The 26,817-nt window shown below is 38.6% G+C and overlaps 1 protein-coding gene across 4 annotated transcripts in view; it reads left to right on the top strand.

The window, feature by feature from the left end:
* Nucleotides 1-26,817, top strand: part of ARHGEF7 (Rho guanine nucleotide exchange factor 7) — a 2,881,265-nt gene that overhangs the window by 1,803,232 nt on the left and 1,051,216 nt on the right. For all 4 annotated transcript variants that reach the window (XM_044072654.1, XM_044072651.1, XM_044072652.1 and 1 more), the window contains one exon: nucleotides 22,518-22,577. In XM_044072654.1, coding sequence (XP_043928589.1) covers nucleotides 22,518-22,577 — 60 coding nt within the window. The remainder of the gene's footprint in view (nucleotides 1-22,517; nucleotides 22,578-26,817) is intronic.

Here is a 26,817-nt window from a genome sequence, read left to right as displayed (position 1 = left end):
CTCTTCATGCTAAAAGCTGGCAGCTTATAACCCAGGACAAATGGGTTTTAAATAGTGTCCCAGGGATGCAGATTTCATTTCCACACGTTGCCAACTCCAAACTGGTGGCCAGACCTACCCTCAAATCAGTGGGCAGAGGCTCAGAAACAAGGACTTTCCCTCTTAAACATGGGGGCTATTCAACCAGTACCAGAAGAGGAAAAGGGGCAAGGTTTCTAATCCAGACTTTTCCTGATACCCAGAAAAGACGAATCATGGCATCCAATTCTGGACATGTCTACTCTAAATACCTTTCTGGACATTCCAAAATTCAAGATGTTGACTCTTCGCCAGTTACTTCCTATGCTAGGCAAGGATTCCTGGTTGGCAACTCTAGATTTAAGAGGCTTACCTGCATATCCCAATCAGGGAATCTTGCAGAAGATACCTTTGCTTCAAAGCAGGCTACTTGCATTATCAGTTCTCTGCACTGCCCTTTGGCTTGTCTACTGCACCCTGGGTATTCACAAAGTGCCTGGCTCCAGTAATTGCATTTTGCAGGCAAAGAAATATTCAAATATATCCATACCTGGACATTTGTCTAATTCAGGCAGAAAACCAGGCCATACTTTTAAAACATCTGGCGTTTGTAAAAAGGGTTTTAACTTGTCTAGGGTACACCATAAACAAAAATAAATCAAAACGGTACCCTCTCAAAAAATTACATTCCTGGGTGCAAGCTTGAATACAACTGCTCAGATGGCTTTCCTCACACCAGAAAAGCAAATTAATTTGGTAACTTACTTCAAACAGGTGGCCACAAAAACCCTGCTATCTGCAAGACAAATACTGCAAGCCTTGGGGTATATGGCCTCCTGCATTCTTCTAGTTCCATATGCAAGACGGCATATGAGGAAACTTCAGTGGTACTTAAAAAGTTTATGGAGTCAGCATTGCCACTTCCTGGAAACAAGGATTCCTGTCATACCTTGCCTACACCTGGAGTTCCTATGGTGGGCAGAGGCCTGCCACCAAAACAAGGGACTGCCATTCACACCACCCCCTGTCGCCCAGACCCTAACTACAGATGCATCAGACTATGCATGAGGGACTCATCTGGCAGGGAAGTGCATTCAAGGCAAATGGAGCCCAAATCAAATGCACCTACATGTCAATCAAAAGTAAATGTTAGCTGTACAGAATGCTCTGGCAGCCTTCAAGGACTACCTTCATCCAGGACAACTAATGGTAAAGACAGACAATACCACGGTTATGTGGTACATAAACAAGCAGGGGGGGGGGCACACATTCCTACCCCCTCTGCAGACTAGCCATGGCATTGTGGAACACGACCTTGAGCTACCAAGTACAACTACAAGCTCAATTCCTGCCAGGAAAGCTGAATATTCTGGCAGACGAACTAAGCAAAACTCTCATGGACCCACACGAATGGAAACTGGAACCATGGATTTTCAATATGTTTACAAGCAAATGGGGGAGCCCAGACATAGATCTTTTTGCCTCTCCCCAGAACTACCAGTTGGACAAATTTTGTACAAGAACTCTTCACAAAAAAGCCTGGAAGGTGGATGCTCTGTTCTTCAGCTGGAAAAACTTATCAGTCTATGCCTTTCCCCCTCTGCCTCTGCTCTCCAAAGTTCTGCTAAAAGTCAAACAGGACAAACCAAAAATTATTTTGATTGCTCCAGACTGGCCACGCCAACACTAGTATCCACTCCTGCGCAGTGTGTCACAAATTTCTCCATGGCACTTGCCTCAGACACCTTCCTTGCTGTCTCAACTGGAGAACCAAATCCTGCACCCTCAGCTCCCAACATTGAATCTTGGCTAATCACTTAAATTCCCCCTTAGCATCCCTCAGCAAACCTGTGATGGATGTCATTTTGCAGGCGAGAAGACCTAGTACTAGAAAATCCTATGCTGACAAATGGAAAAGATTCTGTGCCTGGAATCAATCTTAAGTGATGAGCACAGCAGTGCCCAATTTACCTCAGAATTTGCAATACTTAACTGAGATGCTTCACAAGGGCCTGTCTTTTTCCTCCATTAAAATCCATGCCTCAGCCATTTCAGCTCATTACAACACAGAACCTCCCCTCTTCTCTCATCTTCTGCTCAAGCAGTACCTCAGAGGGGCCAAAAACTTGAGACCACCCAGGAGAACCCCAACCCCTGCCTTGGGTCTTAGCTTTGTATTGGAGAAACTCACTCTACCTCCTTTCGAGCCAGCTGCAAGTGCAGATTTAAAATTTCTTTCTTGGAAAACAGCCTTCCTTTTAGCAATCACTTCAGCTAGAAGGATATCTGAATTACAGGCCCTTATGGCAGTGGAGCCTTTCATCATCTTTCATGTGGACAGGGTGCCACTCAGGACCAATCCATCCTTCATGCCCAAGGTGGTACCCAGTGTGGCTCTTAATCAGTCCATTCATTTGCCAACTTTCTTTCCCAATCCACAGAACGAGGGGGAGAGGATTTTGCATTCATTGGATGTACACAGACAACTTATATTCTACTTGGACAGGACTAAATTGCGAAGAAAATCTGAACAACTTCTGGTAGCATTTGCTGCAGTGGCAGAGGGGAAGGCTATTTGAAAACAAAGCATTTCTAAATGGATAAGCCATTGCATTCAATTTTGCTATAAACACCATGGAAAACCTATCCCCCAGGGGAACAGATCTCATTCCACTAGGGCTGCATCTACTTCTGCAGCCTTTCCCAGAGGTGTTCCTACCAAGGATATTCCAGAAGCTGCTACCTGGAGTTCAGTTCATACTTTCACCAAGCAGTATCACTTACCAATTTTTTCAAAATCCAGAGCTGGCTTTGCCACTGCTGTTTTGCAGGGCCTTATAGCTGGTCCTAATGCTGTATAAATCTATCCTCCCAACCATAGCTTTGGGAATCTACCCAAATGTAATGACTGCAACAGTGAAACACGAAGAACATAGTACAGTTGTGTACACTTACCATAAATGTAGATGTTCGAGTTTATTTACTGTTGCAGTCCTGGTTACCCTCCCTCCAGCCCCCTGTTTTTCTCCTACTATACCTCTACTTTCTTTTACTATGCTTATAAGCCTTTTTGGTGCATTTGCTTTTGATTGGAGGTATATTTTTGTTTTTAATTATATATTTTGCTCCCCATTTGGGGGGCACCTGGTATCTGGGGCAAGAAAAACTGATGTAATGGCATCGGCTGCATGTTTTATACCCCTGACAACTTGACGTCATGGAAGAAGGGACAGTAACCGACGCAGGACCCAAGACTTTGTTAATCAGGCTGACTGAGGGCAACCTGCCAGCAGATTACCCAAATGTAATGACTGCAACAGTGAATACACTCGAACATCTACATTTATGGTAAGCGTGCACAACTGTACTTTTCCTTGACTGCCTCCACCCATCCACCCATTTTCTCTGCTTGGGAATCAACACAAATGTGATGACTGCAACAGCAAAACATGAAGAACATAGTACAGTTGTGTACACTTACCATAAATGTAGATGTTTGAGTGTATTCACTGTTGCAGTCCTGGCCTCCCTCCCACCACCCACCCTTTTTTCTTCTCTTTCCTTACAAGGGACATATTGGTATTTGCTTTCTACTGGTGGGGTTCCTCCTCCAGAACCTGGCTCCTCCTTGGGGACTCCTGACAGGTTAGGGCAAGATTAACTGATGTAATGGGATTGGCTGCCTTACTTTATACTACTGACAACCTGACATCAGTCCTGAAGCGACAGCAACCGACGCGGAAATACTAAGCCTCTGGTTTTCGGGCCAGCTGTGGGCTAGCCTGGCAGGGATCACCCAAATGTGATGACTGCAACAGTGAATACACTCAAACATCTACATTTATGGTAAATGTAGAAAACTGTTTTTTCAAGTAATGTATCAAGACTTTTGTTTCCCCTCTTATCTTTTAGCATATGCATGCTAAGGGGGTGATATAAACTGTCCCTCTCCCTCAGGGGAAGGGTTTTTATTCCAGGATTCTCTTTGGGCCAAAGAATGAAGATTCTTCCAGACCAGTTCTAGAGCTTTCCTGTCTGATTCAGTTTGTGATAGTTACGAAGATCAAAGTGCTGTCTTCTCACAACTTTTGACCCCTTATTACCCGTTTGAGTTTTCTGGTGCCTTCAGATATGCAAGATGTTTATTATCCGATTTCAAACATCTGTTAACATTTTCTGTGATTGGATCACGTTATCAGTTTTCTATATTACCTTTTGGTCTAGCTGTGACTCCAAGGGTGTTCACAAAATGTCTGGCTCCTGTGACCATCCTACTACACACTGCAAGGTATTCATATTTTTACATAATTTAGATGACTTGCTTATCTATGCAAAGTCTTTTTCAAAGTGACAGGGATCTCAGTTGGATAATGGATCTCCTACACAAGCTGGAATTCCAAGAGAAATTATAGAAGTCTTGTCTGACTCCTTTTCATAGGATTGTTTTCCTGGGGTCTCCTAAACATCTCAGTTCAATTAGCTTTTCTTCAACAAGAAAAATAGAGCTGTACTTGTCTTTTTTTATGGCCTTTCACTCAGACTTTCATCTCAGGAAGAGATTTTGTGAAGTGTCTGGGTTTCACGGCAAGACTTCACATGAGAAAAATTTAATGGCATCCAAAATCTCTTTGGTCCCAGCATCAGCATCCCTGACTTTTTAATTTCCAGCTTTTGAGATTTGTGAAGAATGAGATTTGGTGATGGAAACTCTGAATTTCTCAACATGCAGGTCTCCCATACTCCCCTCCTTCTCCAGCACAGTCGGCCACAAAGGAAGCTTCAAACTTAGCTTGGAGATCAATGTCTGTGGGGATACAAGTGCATGGTCTTTGGAACAAAAAAGACTGACCAAAGCACACAAACATAAAAGAGATGCTAGCTCTTAGAAGTGCTTTCAATGCTTTCAACCATCTGCGGTCTTTGGGACCTCTTCAAGTATTTACAGATACACAGTAATGTGGCACATAAGCAGGGGGAAAAGATCTTATCCGTCTGTGCAGACTAGCCATGGTAGCCTGGGATATAGATTTTCAGCACGGTCTCACTCAACAGGGATTTTACATACCATGAGAGCAAAAGTATGTGGCAGACATGCTGAGCAGGGCCAAAACAGACACTTACACATGGAAAATGAATCAGTAAGCTGTTCAAAAATGTATCTGGCTGTACAGAACACCTCAAATAGGTCTGTCTACCTCCAGTCTCAACAATAAGTTGGCAAAATTCTGTTCCAGGACTCCATAAAAGAAGACCTGGAAGAAAGATGCATTTTCTTTTCCCATTTACAGGAATTTTCGTGTGTGCATTTCCACTAATATGTAGAGAGATTCTGAAGATTCAGAAGGACTCTCCAAAAAATCATTTGGATCCCTCCTCCTGGCACTGGCAACAGTTGTTCTTTCTTCTTCTGAAAATGGTCAGGGGCAGTTATCACAAGTTTCATTACAGAATGGATTTATTCATACAAGACCAAGGGTGTTCTCTACAGAGTACTATGTCAGAAATATTGGTGGAGCAAATGTTTGCAACTAATGGCATTTTTTCTTTTGAGCTGGCACACAGGGTCTGAATTGACTAGACATTGTAAGGCCATATTAAATGTAATACTACTGGCTGCAAAAAAAGCAATTGCTAGAAAATAGAACTCAAAATCTAAACTAACTATAATTAAAACATTGAATATTGTTAGAGGTAAAAGAGCTAGAAGTTGTATCTTTGGAAAAGGGAAGGATCAAATTATGTATAAGTGAATGGAATTTGTGGAAACCACGCATGCAGACTGATGTTCAGGATCTGGAGTGAAGTTCAGAGGAAGGCAGGAATTGAGCGATTTATGTAATGTTGGAGTGTCTGACAGTTGTTAAACATATATAATGTGTGATGCATAAAAAAATGTTATTATGGTTTGTTTTCTTTTCTGTTAATATATGTGTGCCTATGCCTTAAGTGACAATGTAATACAATAAAGGTTGTTACAAATAAAAAAAAAAGACAGGGCATATTTAATTCATCCAGACCCAAACCAACTACAGCTGACTGCCTGTATGATATAATTTCAATACCTTTTAGGCACCTTTTCTCTGAGGAAGTGCAGCAGGTATTAAATAAAACAAAACCTGGTATTGGAAAATGGTATATTAGCAAATGGGATTTGTAGTTAGTGCCAGCAAAAGAACCAGCACGGCTCATGGCTAGTGTTTATCTGATTCCATAGTATTGGTGTGATTTAGTATCCTATCGCCTGTCTTTCTCCTTTGTCAAGGATCATTTGTTGGCCATTTCAGCATGTCTTCCCTTGGATCACCCTCTTCAATGTAGTCACTTGTGGTAACAAATTTGAAAGGGGTGTTGCATAAGAAGCCTTTGAAACTTGATGTCTCCTCCTTGGGATCTTAATTCTGAGTAAGAAAAATTAAATCTTACTCCGTTTGATCCAGCTGATATGGCTGATGTGAGGTTCTTAACATTGGAAACTCTTTACTAATTGCTCTAACTTCTGCAGGAAGAGTATCTGAGTTTCATGCACTCATCATTGGTCAGCTATATCTCATTTTCCACAAAGACAGAAATAGGCCAGCTATATCTCATTTTCCATAAAGACAGGATTTCTTTAAGTCCTTCATTTATGCCTAAAGTAGTGTTTGACTTTACTCTTTTTTTAAGCACCTTTATTTTTATTGAATTATAACTTGAGACATAGACAACTTACATTTATATAAAAGTAATCAAACCATATTAACAAGTTCACATTTATAAAGATTATGCATCACCTACATTGTTGTATATCCTATAAATATAAGCATTCATTCCTCCTACAGATTTTTTTCTGCATGTAATGTTCCCACAATTCAATTTTTTGCTGTGTAATTTACTCCTACCCTTTTCTAAAGATCCCACTTTCCTGTTCTTATGTCTCTGTTAGAACATTCGTTACTTGAAGTATAGTTGGTTTAGATTTTGATTTCAGTTTTCTAGTAATTGCTTTTTTGGCAGCCATCATAATTAAACTTCACAAGGCCTTACTATGTTTAGGCAATTCAGATAGGGTTGCCACCTTTTCAAATGCCCAAAGTTGGACATTTTTGGTACAAATGTCACATTTTGCAGCGTGAAACATACCCACGACCAGTACAAAGGACAGAACTTCACTTTTTTGCCTAAATAAAAGCTTAATCTTGTAGCATTTTAGTTGCTTATTCAGTTTCTTATAACATTTAGTTGTTTCAGATACAGAATAACTGTTTTATGCAACTGTTAAATGAAGTATAGGAAATAATTTTGTCCTAAAAATCTCAGGACATTTGCCATTTTTTAAATTTTTTTGCAGGATACAACTACAACTGCCCAAAGAGGGACTGTTCCTCATAAAGTGGGACAGGTGGTAACCCTAAATTCAGATTCTGTATCCCATCTCAAAAACAAACACATTTCCTTGGTTAATCTCAATTTGTTCATCCAGTATTCCTGATGGAGTACTCTGCAGGGAATTTATAGTCTGCCAACTCATTGCACTCCCAGAATGTATTTTCCCAGTTATCTCTTTCTTTCTTTCCCATCACACCTCCAACATTGCCATCTACCCGAGGAACTATTCTTTGGAGTCTCCTTAAGGTGTAAAAGTATTTATACAAACACTTCCAAGAAAAATCCTAAGTCATCTAGATTTTGTTGCATATTTAGGAGATTTACATATGTCCTCTCATTGTTTCTTTGTGAACTGCATATCTCGTCTCTCTTCCTAAACTTTTCTGACCTCTTCTGATTGATTCCTATAGTTATCATGCAATATTTTGTATTCCCTTCTAATTATCCCTTTTTTAACAACAGCTTCTGTTATAGATTCAGTTAAAAACTCAACCAGTGCAGCTATTTAATTTAGGATTCCCCTATCCATTTCTCTTAGTCTGTACTCTGACATCCATCCCTGATAGGGAAGGCAATCACTAGCCTATAGCCCAAATGTCTTCTTGACCTCTTCCCATTCTCTTACTTTTCCTTCTCCAAATTTGTTCCCAAAAGTGGTAGAGGGTATCAGTAGCTTCACACCCCCCCCCCCTCAGAAGATGCAGACAGATATGCTGAACAGTATGCCAGTGCAGTATACAAGCACCTGTACAACTGCATGGACTTAGCCATACCCAGCAGAGCTAAAACCTGCTCTTCATTGGAACACAAACCTGTGTGCTGGACATCCTCTCTTAACAGACTTTACAACAAAAGGAAGAAACTGTTTTCCAAGGGTAAAAAGGCACAAATTCCCAATTGGAAAAACTCCCTCCTGAGCCTCAACAAGCAAATCAGATCACTAGTGAAAATTTCCAAAGTCAATTACGAATCAGAACTAGTCTCCGAAACAAAGGCTAACCACAAAGCCTTTTTCAGTTACGTCAGAAACCTCCATGGCAAAACCCAGGTTTATTCCGAATTAGTTCTTAACTATACCATCTACACTGATCCTGTTGATTCACCCAACTTGCTAGCAGTTAGGTTCATTGCAAACTTCACCCCCCTTCCCCTTCCAAAGGCCCATTCAGCATCCCCGATACTTGCCCTGCACGTCACGTCTCTGTAGATCAAGTGTTAAAGGCCCTATCTAAGGCAAAGAACACAGTTTCCATAGGACCTGATAGTATCCCAGACTGTAAGTTGGGTGCTGTCATTGATTCCCCAAATGATGTTAACATACTTCAAGAGGGTCTCACAGCAACAAATGACTGGTGCCAAAGTCGTGGTCTTAAGTTAAATGCAAAAAATGTTTTATCATACCATTCGGCAAAAACATGATCCCTACTGATTACCACACTAATGGCAACCCCCTAAGCACACAAGTTGACAACAATCTCACATTTGACCATCATGTAACGGCAGTGGCCAGAAAACCCTTTTATTTGGTTCACCTTATAAGTAAAGGGATTGCATCCAGAAAAAAGGAGGTTATTACCTCTCTGTACTCCTTCCTCATTAGGCCAATAATTGAGTACAACGCCCCATTTGGTATGTACCTCTCCAAACACCTGCACCAACTCAAAAGGCCACAGAAATACCTCACAGAGATTCTATGGCCTCCAACAACTGTCCTATGTGAACAGGCCCAAATCACTAGCACTCTACTCTGTATTGTACACATTGTTCAGAGGTGATCTGTGTCTCGCCTACAAAGCAATCTCAGGCCCTGCTCTACTAGAGATGCTCCATATTCGTAAGTTTAACTCCTCGTGTAGTACCCGATTGAAAGGTTTAAATCTAATATGTGACATTAACAAAACCTGCTGGAGAGACGTTTGTTTCCCAAAGGCTGCCCTGTTTCTGGAATAGACTCCCGATACACGTCGAAGTACATTGATGGCCTTCTTCAAGTGCAGCCTCGACAAGTGGATAGGGAACCACAAATTTGTCCTATGGGTTCCACCTGTGTTCCTCACTGACAGGGGTGACAGGTGCTAATTGGGGTTCTTTTTTGGGGTTAAACTCTTGGCTAGGCTTGTTAGGGCCACATAGCTATTAGCCTAGTAATCTCCTATGATCCTGTAAAACATTGGTTCCTTTACAGTCTTCCTCAAGTAAATTCCAGCCCCTCTTGTCTGTTTTCTGTACCCCATAATTGCAACCATCCCTACTGGCAGAATCTCCTTTTTCCTTTCTAGTGCAGGCTTAGTTCTTAGTATACTTTTTGCTACTTTATGAATATAATATTCTGTAGGACTGTTCTCCTTAATGATCTGCGCCCCAAAATCCCATTCTTTCCATATTTCTTGAATTACCCCCCTACTTCATCCTCATCCCTTTTCACTATAAATTGTAGCTTTCTGCTTGTATTATTTAGAAAATCCTAAACTGTGTAGCTGTAAAATATCCCTTCAAATCAGGTAATCCTAAACCACCTTGTTCTGTTGGGAGGATCAACTTTTCCAACATGACTCTTGCCCTCGTTACCTCCCAAATAAAATCCTTCAAAATATTATTAATTGCTATCCATAACTTTGGTTGATAATAATATGCCTGAAGTGTGTTAAAAACTAAAGAGATATTTTTACAAGTTGTACCTTGCTCTCTATATCCATAAGCAAGATCTCACAGCTTCTCAGTTTTTGTATTATGTTTTGTTTAATCTTTTCCCACATATCCTTACCTGCCATAATAAAATCCCTTTTAATACATACTCCTAAGTACTTTGGTTTATCATGTCCCCATAAATATGAGTCTTGCTGGAGCAGTTTATCTGTGGATACATAGTTTATAGCTATAGCCTTTGTTTTATCTTCATTACTTTTATGTCCTGAAAAACCTGGAACTGTCTCAGAATATTCCACAAGACGTTCCATCGGGTACAGAATGATTTCATCTGCAAATAAAGCCAACTTTTCATGAACACCACACCAATTGTTTCCTTGAATTTCTGAGTCCCTTATTTGTTTTGTCAGTGGTCATAAATGTAGCGCCAATAACAGTGGTATTTTTTTTGACATTCTGCTTTTCTCTGGATCATCATAGTTATTTTGCCTTCCCCTAATAACTCCCTGGTAATCCACTATCCATTCCTTAAATTGTTCTCTTTTTAACAGGTATATATTTGACTTTACCTGAAGGCCAAGATATCCATCCCTCTGACAGGCTTTGCTAGGATCATGAAACAAAAACGTTGACCCAAAAAACAGCAAAAAATGGAAGTCCACAGCAGAAACGAAGTGCAAGCCAGGAAATATATCCAAAAGGTTTATTGAATCACACCATAAAAATCCGTCAAGCGCTTTCGCTCAGTTAGTACTGAGCTTTATCAAGATAAAAAGTCAAACAATTGGCCTTATTTAAATAAAAAATAAACCATGTGATCAATTGTTTTGATTTGATTAAAGCACCAAAATGAATACTTAAAGCTTGAACTGACCTATAATTACAAATACATGTCACATACTTAAAAACTTGGCTAAAAAAAATAACATAAATAAATAAACATATAATATATTTACTATAAAACATAAAAACAATCATATATAAAATACATTATAAATACATATTGTAAATAGATAAATTTAAAACCACAAATATATGTTATAAAATAAATTCATAGGAGCTTGGTATTATAATTTGGCCCTTCTTAATTTTAAAACACTACTTAAATTTATACTGTCATTAAGACCGGGCCATTTACCAGCATCTAGTTTTAGCTGCCATGTAAGCTCCTTGAATTCCAATTTGGTTTCCCATTCGCCCCCCCCCCCCCCGTTATCAGGTATTATCTGTTCTAAAACAATGAACTTAATTTCCATATTGGGACACGACACTGAATGTTTATAAAAGGCATTAGATTCTTTTTTCTTAGAAACATCATAGAAATGCTCATAAATTCTTCGCCTTAGTGTCCTTTCCATTTTTCCTATATAGAAACTATGGCCTTTTGTACAAAAAACAAAATAAACCACATATTTTGTGTTACAATTGAAATAACCATTGGCCTGACACAAATACTTTCTTGATGGAATATATAAAGTGTGACTATTGATAATAGCCTTACATTGTTTACACCTTCCACACTTAAATGTTCCCTTTTTCTGCCCATCACCAGGTGTAACTATCATCTGTTTTCTCTCAAATATTTCTTTCATATTGGTGTCCCTACGCCTAACAAACTTAGGGTAATCTGGTATCACCCCTCGTAGCTCTTCATGTAGCGTAAGAACTGGCCAATGTCTTAGTACTGCTTCCTCTATTAAGCCTGAATTGCTGGAGAATGTGTGAATATAATTAGTCTGAACAACATTGTAGGGGTCAGTATCTGTCTTTCCCACACGCATGCCAATCAATCCTAATAAAGGAGGATATTTGTCATTCCTATGTACAGTTGTTGCCAAAGCATTAACCATTGAGGCAGGATAGCCCCTTTCAAAAAACCTCTCCTTCAGAAAATTCACTTCTTCAAAAAAGTAATCTAAAGTACTAGACATTCTGGAAGCACGTATGAATTGCCCTTTGACAATTCCTTTCTTTTGATAAAACGGATGACTGCTTTCAAAATGTAGATACGAATTTGAATACGTGGGTTTCCTGTATATTTTAGAGGCAAACATATTATTGGCAACATCTTTGACAAGGGTCACATCCAAATAATTTAAGATGTTATTACTAAGTGTGTGTAAAAGCCAAAAAGGAGGTGGTAGAATTAATATAACAAACAAAATTTTGAAAATCCATTTCAGTTCCACACCATAAAAGACAAATGTCATCCAGATATCTAACATAATGTTTTATATATTTTGCCCAATCTGTTTTAAATATAAAAGTTTGCTCACATTTGTGTAGTGCAATGTTTGCGTACAAAGAGGCACATGAGGCACCCATCGCCACACCCATTTTTTTGTCTATATATTTCCCCATTAAAACAGATGAAATTGTTTTTCAAAACTAATTTCATAAACTCAACCAATGTATTAGTGACATTCGCATTCAGATTTGCTTCGTTGACTAACACATCATTAAACCATTCTAAACCTGTAGAATGGGGTATACTAGGGAATAGCTAATCTATATCTATAGTTACCATGAGAAGGTCTGGGTGATAGAGGTGCGGTCCAATGCCCCTAAGAAAATCCCAAGAATCCTTACATAAATATTTTAAGGATGTAACAAATTGCTTTAACATATGATCCGTGAATTTGCCTAGAGGTTCGGTGATACCTCCTTTGCCAGAAACAATCGGCCTAAATTTCAAGGGATCCAACCCTTTGTGTGTCTTTGGAATGCCGAATATCACCGGAGTTCTTGGTTTGGCAACTAACAAATAATTGTACAATTTCTCATTTATGGCTCCTTGCAGTAAATGATCCATTCACAAATAATTAATTTTAGAATAAGCTATATGTAACTCATTCTTAGAAATTAAGTCATATTGATCAGAATCCTGTAACATGCAATGAATACGTGCATCATAATCTGTGGTGTACAGTAGGACCAAACCACCCCCTTTATCCAGCTTCATCACCCTGCACCTTTCTTCCTTAAGAAATTTTATTAAATTTGTTTCCTCCAAGCTTAAATTAGATGGAACTGTGGTTGATTTCTTGGTGTTTATTGATCTTATGTCCCTCTCTACCAATTCCTCAAAAACTTTGATAGAGGGATGCGTAGGGGGGTTGAAAGTACTTTTTCTAAAAAGTGTACTGTCAGGACAAGGTTGACCTTTAAAATAAAGTGACATATTCAAATGCCTGACAAACAATTTAAGGTCCACTAACTCTGTTTCCAAATTAAAGGAACGTACTGGAACATATTGCATACCTCTTGTGAACAAATCAAAATGTTCTTTCTTTATTTCTATATCAGAGTAATTATAAACAGAAAAATTGTTCTCTTTAACCACAGTGTAGTTTGTACTAGTAGGTAAATCCCTTGACACCCTAGGAGAAGTATCCAAATCCAAATTAACAATTCTAATTATTTGTTCCACCTCCGCTGTTGGAATCTCGTCCCCCTCCCCCCTGACTTGTCTGGGGGAAATGAAAAATCCTGATATGAATTTTTTCTTTCTTTTTCCGCCAACCTCTCACTTCTCCTAGGCAAATCAGTAAATGGGGTCACATTATTGGTATTGTTAACATTAATTTGTTGCGTGGAATTATTACTGACCCATCTAGTTTTTGTTGGAAGTGGGTAAGCTACCCCTTCCCTATATTCCCTAAGGTCCCTCTCCAGTTTGTGGATCTTACGATTCAAAACTTTAACGCAAAATTTGTCTCCTTCATTAAATACATTATCATAATTTTTCTTAATAGAAAATTTGTATCATTAATCAATGTGCTGTTTAAACCATTCAAATCCTTAAGCAAAGTATCAGCCTTCGCTTCATACTCTGCTATCATAACTTCAAGCATCTCAATACCTGCACGGTTAAAGATATCACACAATTTTTTTATAATAAACAGTTCCCATTTGGACATTATTGGGGAATTTAAAACATCGTAAACCTTTCGGAACTCTTTCAACTTTGACACATTCCTTTAAATAGTCAGTCTCTAACTGATTCGTCTTAAACGTATATAGTTTATCCCTTAATGAATTGAAATCATGTTCAATATCTGAATTGTCACCGGTATTCACACAACCTTGCTCAAACCAGAACTGTTGGCCGGCCCACACACTAAGGACAAAATCCTTGACCCGACCACTCGTGTCACTTGTTTGTTGCTGGTTATTAGAATTCCCCTTATTAGCCCGTTTGCTCGTGGTCGGCTAGTGAGTAGATCCAAGCTGGTAACCTCCATCCATAAACGCCGGCTCCCCGGAAATGCGTCTTTTCCTCTGCTCCAGGCCATGCTGCTGGTTGCCTGGCAACATCAACAAAGAATCCGGCTTACTAATATTGAGCACATAAGCTGCGTTAGCAAGTCCAATACTTTTATTAAACTCTGAACGAGTAACCGGTCTATCTTCATCCAATATTCTTAGCACCTGTGGGGTGTCCATAAAATTGCTCTGTACCACCTCTTTAGCCATGGACTAAGGTAACAGCCAGAACAAGAAACAAAAACGTTGACCCAAAAAACAGCAAAAAATGGAAGTCCACAGCAGAAACGAAGTGCAAGCCAGGAAATATATCCAAAAGGTTTATTGAATCACACCATAAAAATCCGTCAAGCGCTTTCGCTCAGTTAGTACTGAGCTTTATCAAGATAAAAAGTCAAACAATTGGCCTTATTTAAATAAAAAATAAATCATGTGATCAATTGTTTTGATTTGATTAAAGCACCAAAATGAATACTTAAAGTTGAACTGATCCTATAATTACAAATACATGTCACATACTTAAAAACTTGGCTAAAAAAACATAACATAAATAAATAAACATATAATATATTTACTATAAAACATAAAAACCATCATATATAAAATACAGTTAATTAGTAAGCCGGATTCTTTGTTGATGTTGCCAGGCAACCAGCAGCATGGCCTGGAGCAGAGGAAAAGATGCATTTCCGGTGAGCCGGCGTTCATGGGTGGAGGTTACCAGCTTGGATCTACTCACCAGCCGACCACGAGCAAACGGGCTAATAAGGGGAATTCTAATAACCAGCAACAAACAAGTGACACGAGTGGTCGGGTCAGGGATATTGACTTTAGTGTGTGGGTCGGCCAACAGTTCTGGTTTGAGCAAGGTACTGTGAATACCGGTGACACTTCAGATATTGAACATGATTTCAATTCATTAAGGGATAAACTATATACGTTTAAGACGAATCAGTTAGATATTGACTATTTAAAGGAATGTGTTAAAGTTGAAAGAGTTCCGAAAGGTTTACGAACTTTTAAATTCCCCAATAATGTTCAAATGGGAACTGTTTATTATAAAAAATTGTGTGATATCTTTAACTGTGCAGGTATTGAGATGCTTGAAGTTATGATAGCAGAGTATGAAGCGAAGGCTGATACTTTGCTTAAGGATTTGAATGGTTTAAACAGCACATTGATTAATGATACAAATTTTCTTTCTATTAAGAAAAATTATTATAATGTATTTAATGAAGTAGACCAGTTTTGTGTTAAAGTTTTGAATTGTAAGATCCACAAACTGGAGAGGGACCTTAGGGAATATAGGGAAGGGGTAGCTTACCCACTTCCAACAAAAACTAGATGGGTCAGTAATAATTCCACGCAACAAATTAATGTTAACAATACCAATAATGTGACCCCATTTACTGATTTGCCTAGGAGAAGTGAGAGGTTGGCGGATAAAGAAAGAAAAAATTCACATCAGGACTTTTCATTTCCCCCAGACAAGTCAGGGGGGAGAGGGACGAGATTCCAACAGCGGAGGTGGAACAAATAATTAGAATTGTTCATTTGGATTTGGATACTGCTCCTAGGGTGTCAAGGGATTTACCTACTAGTACAAACTACACTGTGGTTAAAGAGAACAATTTTTCTGTTTAAAATTACACTGATATAGAAATAAAGAAAGAACATTTTGATTTGTTCACAAGAGGTATGCAATATGTTCCAGTACGTTCCTTTAATTTGGAAACAGAGTTAGTGGACCTTAAATTGTTTGTCAGGCATTTGAATTTGTCACTTTATTTTAAAGGTCAACCTTGTCCTGACAGTACACTTTCTAGAAAAAGTACTTTCAACCTCCCTACGCATCCCTCTATCAAAGTTTTTGAGGAATTGGTAGAGAGGGACATAAGATCAATAAACACCAAGAAATCAACCACAGTTCCATCTAATTTAAGCTTGGAGGAAACAAATTTAATAAAATTTCGTAAGGAAGAAAGGTGCATGGTGATGAAGCCGGATAAAGGGGGTGGTTTGGTCCTAATGTACACCACAGATTATGATGCACGTATTCATTGCATGTTACAAGATTCTGATCAATATGACTTAATTTCTAAGAATGAGTTACATATAGCTTATTCTAAAATTAATTATTTGTGAATGGATCATTTACTGCAAGGAGCCATAAATGAGAAATTGTACAATTATTTGTTAGTTGCCAAACCAAGAACTCCGGTGATTTTCGGCATTCCAAAGACACACAAAGGGTTGGATCCCTTGAAATTTAGGCCTATTGTTTCTGGCAAAGGAGGTATCACCAAACCTCTAGGCAAATTCATAGATCATATGTTAAAGCAATTTGTTACATCCTTAAAATATTTATGTAAGGATTCTTGGGATTTTCTTAGGGGCATTGGACCGCACCTCTATCACCCAGACCTTCTCATGGTAACTATAGATATAGTGCAGCTATTCCCTAGTATACCCCATTCTACAGGTTTAGAATGGTTTAATGATGTGTTAGTCAAAGAAGCAAATCTGAATGCGAATGTCACTAATACATTGGTTGAGTTTATGGAATTAGTTTTGAAAAACAATTTCATCTGTTTTAATCGGGAAATTTATAGACAAAAAATGGGTGTGGCGATGGGTGCCTCATGTGCCTCTTTGTACGCAAACATTGTACTACACAAATTCGAGCAAACTTTTATATTTAAAACAGAATGGGCAAAATATATAAAACATTACGTTAGATATCTGGACGACATTTGTCTTTTATGGTGTGGAACTGAAATGGATTTTCAAAATTTTGTTTGTTATATTAATTCTACCACCTCCTTTTTGGCTTTTACACACACTTAGTAATAACATCTTAAATTATTTGGATGTGACCCTTGTCAAAGATGTTGCCAATAATATGTTTGCCTCTAAAATATACAGGAAACCCACGTATTCAAATTCGTATCTACATTTTGAAAGCAGTCATCCGTTTTATCAAAAGAAAGGAATTGTCAAAGGGCAATTCATACGTGCTTCCAGAATGTCTAGTACTTTAGATTACTTTTTTGAAGAAGTGAATTTTCTGAAGGAGAGGTTTTTTGAAAGGGGCTATCCTACCTCATTGGTTAATGCTTTGGCTTAGTGGGACAACTATACATAGGAATGACAAATATCCTCCTTTATTAGGATTGATTGGCATGCGTGTGGGGAAGACAGATACTAACCCCTACAATTTTGATCAGACTAATTATATTCACACATTCTCTAGCAATTCAGGCTTAATAGAGGAAGCAGTACTAAGACATTGGCCGGTTCTTACGCTACATGAAGAGCTACGAGGGGTGATACCCGATTACCCTAAGTTTGTTAGGCGTAGGGACACCAATATGAAAGAAATATTTGAGAGAAAACAAATGATAGTTACACCTGGTGATGGGCAGAAAAAGGGAACATTTAAGTGTGGAATGTGTAAACAATGTAAGGCTATTATCAATATTCACACTTTATATATTCCATCAAGAAAGTATTTGTGTCAGGCCAATGGTTATTTCAATTGTAACACAAAATATGTGGTTTATTTGGGTTTTTGTACAAAATGCCATGGTTTCTATATAGGAAAAACGGAATTGACACTAAGGCGAAGAATTTATGAGCATTTCTATGATGTTTCTAAGAAAAAAGAATCTAATGCCTTTTATAAACATTCAGTATCGTGTCCCAATATGGAAGTTAAGTTCATTGTTTTAGAACAGATAATACCTGATAACGGGGGGGGGGGGCGATTGGGAAACCAAATTGGAATTCAAGGAGCTTACATGGCAGCTAAAACTAGATGCTGGTAAATGGCCCGGTCTTAATGACTACTGCCATTAATTAATAAATAAATTTAAGTAGTGTTTTAAAATTAAGAAGGGCCAAATTATAATACCAAGCTCCTATGAATTTATTTTATAACATATATTTCTGGTTTTACATTTATCTATTTACAATATGTATTTATAATGTATTTTACATATGATGGTTTTTATGTTTTATAGTAAATATATTATATGTTTATTTATTTTTGTTATGTTTTTTTAGCCAAGTTTTTAAGTATGTGACATGTATTTGTAATTATAGGATCAGTTCAACTTTAAGTATTCATTTTGGTGCTTTAATCAAATCAAAACAATTGATCACATGATTTATTTTTTATTTAAATAAGGCCAATTGTTTGACTTTTTATCTTGATAAAGTTCAGTACTAACTGAGCGAAAGCGCTTGACGGATTTTTATGGTGTGATTCAATAAACCTTTTGGATATATTTCCTGGCTTGCACTTCGTTTCTGCTGTGGACTTCCATTTTTTGCTAGGATCATTCTACATATCTCCTGGATTGTCATACTTTCTCCTCCCAGTAAATTTTAAGCTACGGTAGTTACTCATATTGAAAAGGCTACTGCGTCATTGATCAAATGAAACTATTACAGCTGTGTAGGTAAACATATTATAACAGTAGATATTTGAATGATCTCTGTTGCAGTAGCCATTCTCTCCCAACCTTCATCCCCCTTATTTTTTAGGCCAGGGTGTCGACTTTTTATGTAGTCATAGCATTGTACTCTCAGATCTTTAGCCTCCCTCTCTCTGTTGACTTGAAAGCTCTGAAGGTTTTTCTTTCTTGAGCACTTTCACAGACAGGTTTAAGTTCAAAATGCTGTCCCTTCACAACCTGTTTCCTCATTTAAGTTTCTAGGTATTAGTGCTTATTATCACATCCCTATTCATTTAAACTTCAGGTGTTTCTTAATGTTTTGTGTGTCTGGATCCCATTATCATTTCTCTACCGTAGCCTTTGGACTGTAAACTGCAACGCGAGTGTTCACAGTGTCTAGCTCCATTTATAGCTTATTGAAGACTACAGGGTTTCTATAGTTTTCCATGTTTAGACGACTTGCTTTGCAGTCTTTTTCAAAGTGTCAGGAATCTCTCACTTGGATGAGCGATCTTTTACAAAAGCTGGGATTCCAAGAGAAGGTTCACTTTGTTTTAACTCCTTCACACAAGATTGTGTTCCTGGGATTCAGCTTGACACCGCAGTTCAAATAATTTTTCTTCCACAGGAAAACATTAGATCTATATCTGAATCTTATTTTTTACGTTTTTCCATTCGGACTTGGTCATTGCACATGGGGTACCTCAGGATTTTGGGTCTCATGGCATCCATGATTCTCATAATACCTCTGACAAAACTCCACTTGAGAAACATACAGTGGTATCTGAAGTCTCTTTGATCCCAACAGTGGTATCTGAAGTCTCTTTGATCCCAGCACCAACATCCGTTTTCTTTTCAAATTTCAGTGTTGGGGTTTGCCAGAAAGTAAATAATTTTTGATGGAGACAGCAAATACCCTTAAATCCAGATCTCCCCTTCGTCCTCCCTGTTTCAAAGCAGTCAGTCAACACAGATGCCTGGGACTTTGCTTAGTGAGCAGTTTCAGGAGGAATAAAAGTGCAAGGTGTGTGGGACACCAAGGACAGATGCAAACACATAATATAAAAATGCTTGTCATGATCATGGCACTCAACTCTCTGAATCGGTGTTGGTTCCCGTGACCTCTTCAAGTTGTTACAGACAGTACCGCAATCATGTGGTATGTCAGCAAGCAAGGGGGAACCGACTTGTATCCACTTTGCAGACTAGCCATGTTAGCTTGGGATATAGCTTCACATCACAGTCTAACTCTGCAGGCGTCCTGCATTCCATCAGAGCAAAATTGTGTGTGGCAGAGAAGTTGAGCAGGACCAGGGCAGACCCTCACAAATGGAAACTAGATCAGGGGGTCCTACAAGTTTTAATCCATCTGTGAGTTTTTCCTCTAGCAGAAGTATATGCCACCTCAGAATAATCAGCTGGCAAGATTCTACTCCAGGACTCCATGCAAGATGGCGTGGAACACATCTGTTTCTTTTCTTTTCCTTGAACAGGAATGTTCCTGTATGCCTTTTTACCATTTCCACTGATATCCAGGGTATTTCTGAAAATTCAGAAGGAATCACACAAGGTCATTGTGGTGACTCCCTTTTGGCCCAGGTAACACTGGTTCTCCCTTCTTTTGAAAATGGCCATAGGCAGTTACCACATGCTTCCTCACAGACTGAATCTGCTCACACAAGATCAGGAGTGTTTGATACACTCTGACCCTAATCAACTTCAGCCGACTACCTGGATGATAGGGTCTTAATTCCTTTCGGGCACCTCCTTATGAGGATGTGTGCAGGTACTAGTGGAGACGAGAAAGCCTGGCTACTAGAAAATCATATATTTGCAAATGGAAAAGGTTTTCTAGTTGATGCCAACAACATAACCAGCTCCCATTCAGATGTAGTTGTTCTCTGGTTTTACAATATTTGTGAGAGTTACTATCGTATGGTCTTTCTTTCTTCACCAGCAATGTTCATTTACCAACCATTTCAGCATATCTGCCCATGGATCCTCCTCTTTTAATGCATTCTCACATTAAAATCTTTTTGAAAGGCGTTTTGCAAAAGAGGCCTCCAAGAATACAGATGCCCCCTCCTTACTGTCTTAATCTTGTGTTAGTGAAGCTAACACTTTCTCCATTTGAATCCGCTAACCTGGCTGACATGAGGTTCATAATATGGAAGACAGTTTTACTGACTGTTCTGACCTCTGCAAGCAGGGCACCTGAATGCAAGCTCTTAAAGTGAATCTACCCTACCTCATTTTCCATAGGGGCAAGGGTGTCTTTGAGAAATCTCTCTTTTATGCCTAAAGTGGTATCCAAGTGTACTTTAAGCCAAACTATCTATCACCCTGTTTCCTTTGCTGAACCTAAAAGTGAAGGAGAAAAGATACTCCATACCTTGGATGCCAGCAGACAACTCGGGTACTATGTTGACAGAACTAGATCTTTCAGATCTTCGGATCAGTTGTTCATCTCTTGTGAAGGTAAGAAGAAAGGGCAACCTGTATCAAATAGACAATTTCCAAATGATTGTTTAAGGCTATTACCTTTTGTTATACTTACCACAACAAAACTATTCCAGGCAGGGTCAAGGCCCCACCCCACCAGGGCATTGGCTTCACCTATGGCATTTTGAATGGACAGGATTCTATAAATTGTCTAGAATCAGCAATCAGGTCCTCTGTACAAAGTTTTAGAAAGCACTTTAAGCTTGACTCCTTCTCTAGGTCTAGATCAGGCTTTGCTAGGACCTTTCTCCAGGGGCTCCTAGACTCTTTTCCTTCCACCTCCCAAAATTTGTAAGCTATGATAATCTACCTACATAGTTTAGGCTGTTGGAACAGTGATCATTCAAACACTTAGTGTTATGGTAAGTTTACTGTACTTTATGAATCAGCTTTGCATTTTAGTGGTTATGAGCGAGAGTGTGCTGGTGGATACTTAGAAGATGCACCTGTTTTATGCACCGGTGGAAGGGTATGCTGACATTGGTTAGAGGGCACCAGTTACAATGGATGACAGTGCCACATCCGATACAGACCTCCTGCATATGGGATATTGACATGATGTGATGCTGTCTAGGGGAAGTACTCTTGAAGGCTCAGAATCAAGGTAAGTAGCTTAGGTAACTTTTCTTTTGTTATACTGCTCCTAACTCTGATGAGTACTCTACATATACCATGTTACATGTCAAGCATTATAATGTCTTACCAGCTCTGGTGGCATAGAAAGGTAAAATTCTGACCACTTCCCTGACAACTTGAGTCGAAATAACAGCTCCGGGATCTGACATAGCTGGCATGGAGGATGGAAGTGCCCATCCTGGGGTGTGCAGGGTAGAGTAGAAGGTGTGATTGTTAGCAAGTAATGGCCAGAGAGAGAGGTGTTATCCTTTTTATCAGGTGTGCAAGAGCATGTCCCTGCATGGGAGAGGTATTGTGGGCCTTTGCTGTAAAACGGATTGCTTGTCCCCAGGCCAGGGGCAGGGCTAGGACTACTAAGAAGCTCCCTCATCACTGGGATGCTAGTGAAACGAAAGTGGCCCTCATGGCTGAATAAATACTGGCCTTTCCTTATTGTTGTCACCCTTGTGGTTCTGGATGGACCCCCCCCAACATTTGACCATAAATGGGCTCAATTCAAGTAAATTGATGATTGGCAGGTATGATGCAACAACAAAAAAAAAAATGCTTGGAAAAATTGGTTAAATGACATATTGAAACTTGACTCATTGGCTTATTTTTTTTCCTTTTATTTCCGTCTTTTAGGACTATCATCCAGACCGGACTGACATTCAAAAGTGTATGACAACTTTCAAAAATCTCTCGGTAAGATTGTCATTCACTGTGGTCTCCTTAAGTAATTTGTTTATATTTTTTAGACTATATGCCAGTTATTCTGTTGTTCAGCTTGGTAGATATATATTTGTTTGAAACTACAAAATTCCATCCAGTTTTTTACGTGCTCAGCTACATTCTTTTTTTTTGTCATTTTGTTGCATTCGTCCAATTTGAATAGTAAGCACAGTTAATAAGCTCATGTAGTGAGCTTGCGATTTATGGTGTTAAAATGCGGTACATTACTTAAACTCATTAGATAGTAACAAAAGCAAATTAAACAATTTGTAATACATGAAGTTTGCTGAATATACTCGGTCTGAGAGAAAAAAAAAACTTTTGTCATATTGAGGTTCATACACAATTACTAGCTTGCTTTAGTGTATGAACTTTACTGTATAACAAGAGAGGCTTGTAAATGTATAACCAAATGAAGCTTGTGTTGCCACACACACGCAGTGTATTCACCATGGAGTTCTATAGGAAACCCTTTAAGAAACCCTTTAACAGCTTTAAAGCTATAACTCACTAGGAGTTGTCACACAAAAAGCAAACAGATGTGAAGTGCACATTAAATACCTCTCAACTGTTTCCAATTTGTGGTTAAGTGTTTTACACTGCCCATCCTGAAAGTGTATTTTCTTTCCTTTTACTTATTTTAGATCTCTCACTGCTGCACTGACTCCAGGCTTCACTAGTGCCTGCTGCAAGTCATCCCTTAACCTTGCAGGTTCAGTGTCTTGGCCCCTGTCCTGCTTGACCTACACTAGTGGGCACTTACTTGGGTAGGCCTTCATTCCGTGGCAGGCTATAAGGGATGGACCATTCAGACACTGCATAGTAGAATGCTGCAGGTGTGATGCAGTCATACTGCACCTCCACAGTAATTCATTTTTCCTTGCCCTAACCACTCCTATTGTTCTAACTTTTCAAGTATTGGGTTGAAAGGCCATGAGGAGCTTTTTAAGGAAGTGCCTACCCGGTGACCAAAGTACCCAATTTCCTTAGCTTTTTCATAAATCTAGCCTGGCAATCTCTTTTGCTGGAGCTGTGGCTTCTACACTGACTTAGTGAGAGTTCCATCCACTGTGCCCCCTCCACCCACCAGCATGGTTGCAGTCATCCTCCCAGTGTTCACTGCGAAGAGCGCCATACCTCTCAACTGTACAGATTTTCGCAGAATGTTCAGATTTTTGCCTCATATTTTTGGTCAGTTTTTCATTAAATTGTGGTTTTCTGGCAAATATAGAGGCAAATCATTAAAGACTGAAGTTAGAGAATAATGATAGATATTTGAGTTTCAGACTTCATATCCTTTAGAAAAGCCATACTAATGCAAAACTTGTTATTCTATCAACTTTCTAAGTTTTTAAGAGCGTTATTTAAAAATTGTCCCTGTTTGGGGTCTTTGTCCCACTTTTATGTATGGCTTTGTCCAGATTTCTTGCTCTAAAAAGTTGAGAGGTATACATTTGAAGCACCTGAGGTGCTAATTGAAATCTTATTGCTTGAGCCGTAGTCAGAACTTTATCCCTACACTACTGGTGCAGGCTTTAAAAGATTTGAGTTTGGTATAACTTTGATGAGCTTGCTGGATATTGAAATTTGACTTCTTACTTTTCAGAAAGTGCATGTTAGGTCAAATCCTAATATGCTGTTGTATTATAACAGAAGAAATATTTTAAAAGTGTCCTTCATTTGTGGCCCTTATCCCTGATTATTTGTGGTTTTGTCTCTGATTCTTGAGGTAACAGCCCAATGATCGATGCCTTAATTGGCTTTTGATTACAAAAAGCTTTAAGTATATGTTACAGCCTAGCATAGGGTAAAATTCCATAGCACAGCAGCCTTCTGTATTGGCAGCCCCCAACCCCCCCCCCCCACACACACACACACAGAAAGAAAGTAGTCTTCAACATTTGATTTTTTTTTTTTTTTTTGATTTGGAGCTTGAGTTAGGGGGGTGGATCTTTGCTTATTGTTCCCATATTTCCTCACCACTGTTATATACCACTAATGAGGAGATGGTCTATTTTGGGACTTCCTTTGGCAATTTGGACATTCCAACCTAGTAAATTCTAATTTGGAGCAAATTAATGTGTCTTTACTCAGTGCCATAAATCTTAACAAAAAATGCCTGAACTTTAGGCTCTCCTGCAACTTGAGCATATTCAGATATGCGAAGTTACAGGAACATGGTTTCATAGCATTTGAAGCTCTCACTCTATTCCTGAGTATAATCCATCTTCAGACCCATTGGCAGTTGTGGGGAGAGGATATCAGTATTTATCAAGGATATCATCATCTCATGACAGACTCCTTGGGACACCACACATGAACCGAATCCTCTTAAATAAGACTTAATTACCACTTCATAGCTAGCTATAGAACAACACTGTATTTCCCCGTCTGAGTATTTTAGCTGTCTTATCACATTAGCTGAAATTCCCATTAAACCCAAAACCTTTCTACTGGGGGATTTCAGCTAACCATTAATAAACTGGCTAACCTAAACTGTGAATGGTCAGTATGCCCAGTGCTTTCCTGACATTTTAAATGCTAATTCTTTTTCACAAATAGTTCACCATCTTACTAAGTACCCCAGTATCCTGCATCTGGTCCTCACAAATATGGCCACTTCTTGCACATCTCCATATGTATCATCGTCTCTTGTTAAATTAGACCATAATTTATTAACTTTTTCTTTAAAATTGGTGGTACTTCCCCTGTAAATAGCTCTGTGTTTAGGAACCTCTCAAAAACAAACCTTCAGTTACTTGATAACTTAAATACATTTTGTTATAATCCTCCTTTGTAGGATTTATTGCTAAAGTTGCTACTGGTGCCTCTGACTTTTACTCCCACTTAAATAGTTCTATTGATAAGGCAATCCATATCTGCAATAAATATAATGAGAAGTTTAAAAACAATATGGACAGGCCCCACATTTTTCATGCCTTTATTCAGTTTATTGGAATGGTTGTCTTCCTAGTCCAAATTCTAACCTCTTTTTTAAGTTGGATTGTGATGTGTGTGTGTGTGTGTGTGTGTGTGTGTGTGTGTGTGTGTGTGTGTGTGTGTGTGTGTGTGTGTGTGTGTGTGCGTGCGTGTGTGTGTGTGTGTACGTGTCTGTTTATAAATCCTGGTTTCTTGCCTAACAGTTTATTACAAACATCATTGCACATAATACATTTCCAGTTATCCTGTAAAATTTGCTTTGTGATTGCTTATTCTGCCATATTTAATGGCCATACTCAGATTATAGTTATCAGGACTTGTAGCAGTAGTGACTCTAGGTTCGCTGTCCATATTCTTGGGGGCCAGCACTTAACAAAGTTCCAAAAACCTTATTCTTTCTTTTTTGTATTACCTCATTTTTAAGTTCTTCTGACATGTAATATGGGTTCCCTTTCTAGAAACTGCTCATCATCAGACAGCCTAAATGCTCTAACCTGTTGTCTGTTAACTAGGCCTGTCTTCTGTAACCTAGTGTGGCTACTGTTGTAATGTAAAAAAGTATTAGAAAAAGCAGACTTCCTGTAAAGTTTTGAACCAAATGTATGTCTCAATCTATCTTTAACGATGGTCGCATCTAAGTAAAGGACAATCTCTCAAAAACAAGATCAGGTACAGGGTAAGGTATCACCTCAAAAAGCAAGAAACAATCCAAAATGAAGGAGGTAAATACGCCACAACTATCGAAGCAAACCAGGTAGACAAACGTAAAAGATAAAACCCTTTATTTCAACAGAAGTAAGCGCTTTCACGTCACATAGAACGCTTCATCAGACTTTAACAGAACAAAGAAGGCTCATTCCATTTAAATACATAAGAAGCACCAATAACACACCTTCCCCATGTCACATGTGTTCCACATAAAATGACACCATTCACTTTAAAAGGCACAGGAATTAAAAACAAAAAATATATATATACATTAAATATATACAAAAAAAAATATATATATATATACTAGAAATATGCATAAAAATATACTTAAAAACACACATAAAAACACATATAAAGGCATACTAAGCATCCAAGTATAGCTTAATGTTTAAATGGCCTATCTAATAAAAAAGGTTTCAATGATAACTTATCATTGAGACCATGACCTTTATCTGCAGCTAGCTTAATTATCCACCTAGCCTCCGTTCTCTCTGTTTTATTTCCAATATTGCCTAACCTCTCTGTCTCTAACAACTGTCCTATAACCATGAATCTAAATACA

The sequence above is a fragment of the Protopterus annectens genome, chromosome 5.part0, assembly GCF_019279795.1.
Source record: "Protopterus annectens isolate FY-2018-M chromosome 5.part0, PAN1.0, whole genome shotgun sequence".
NCBI classification, from domain to species: domain Eukaryota; kingdom Metazoa; phylum Chordata; order Ceratodontiformes; family Protopteridae; genus Protopterus; species Protopterus annectens.
This window is presented reverse-complemented; position numbering and strand designations above follow the sequence as displayed.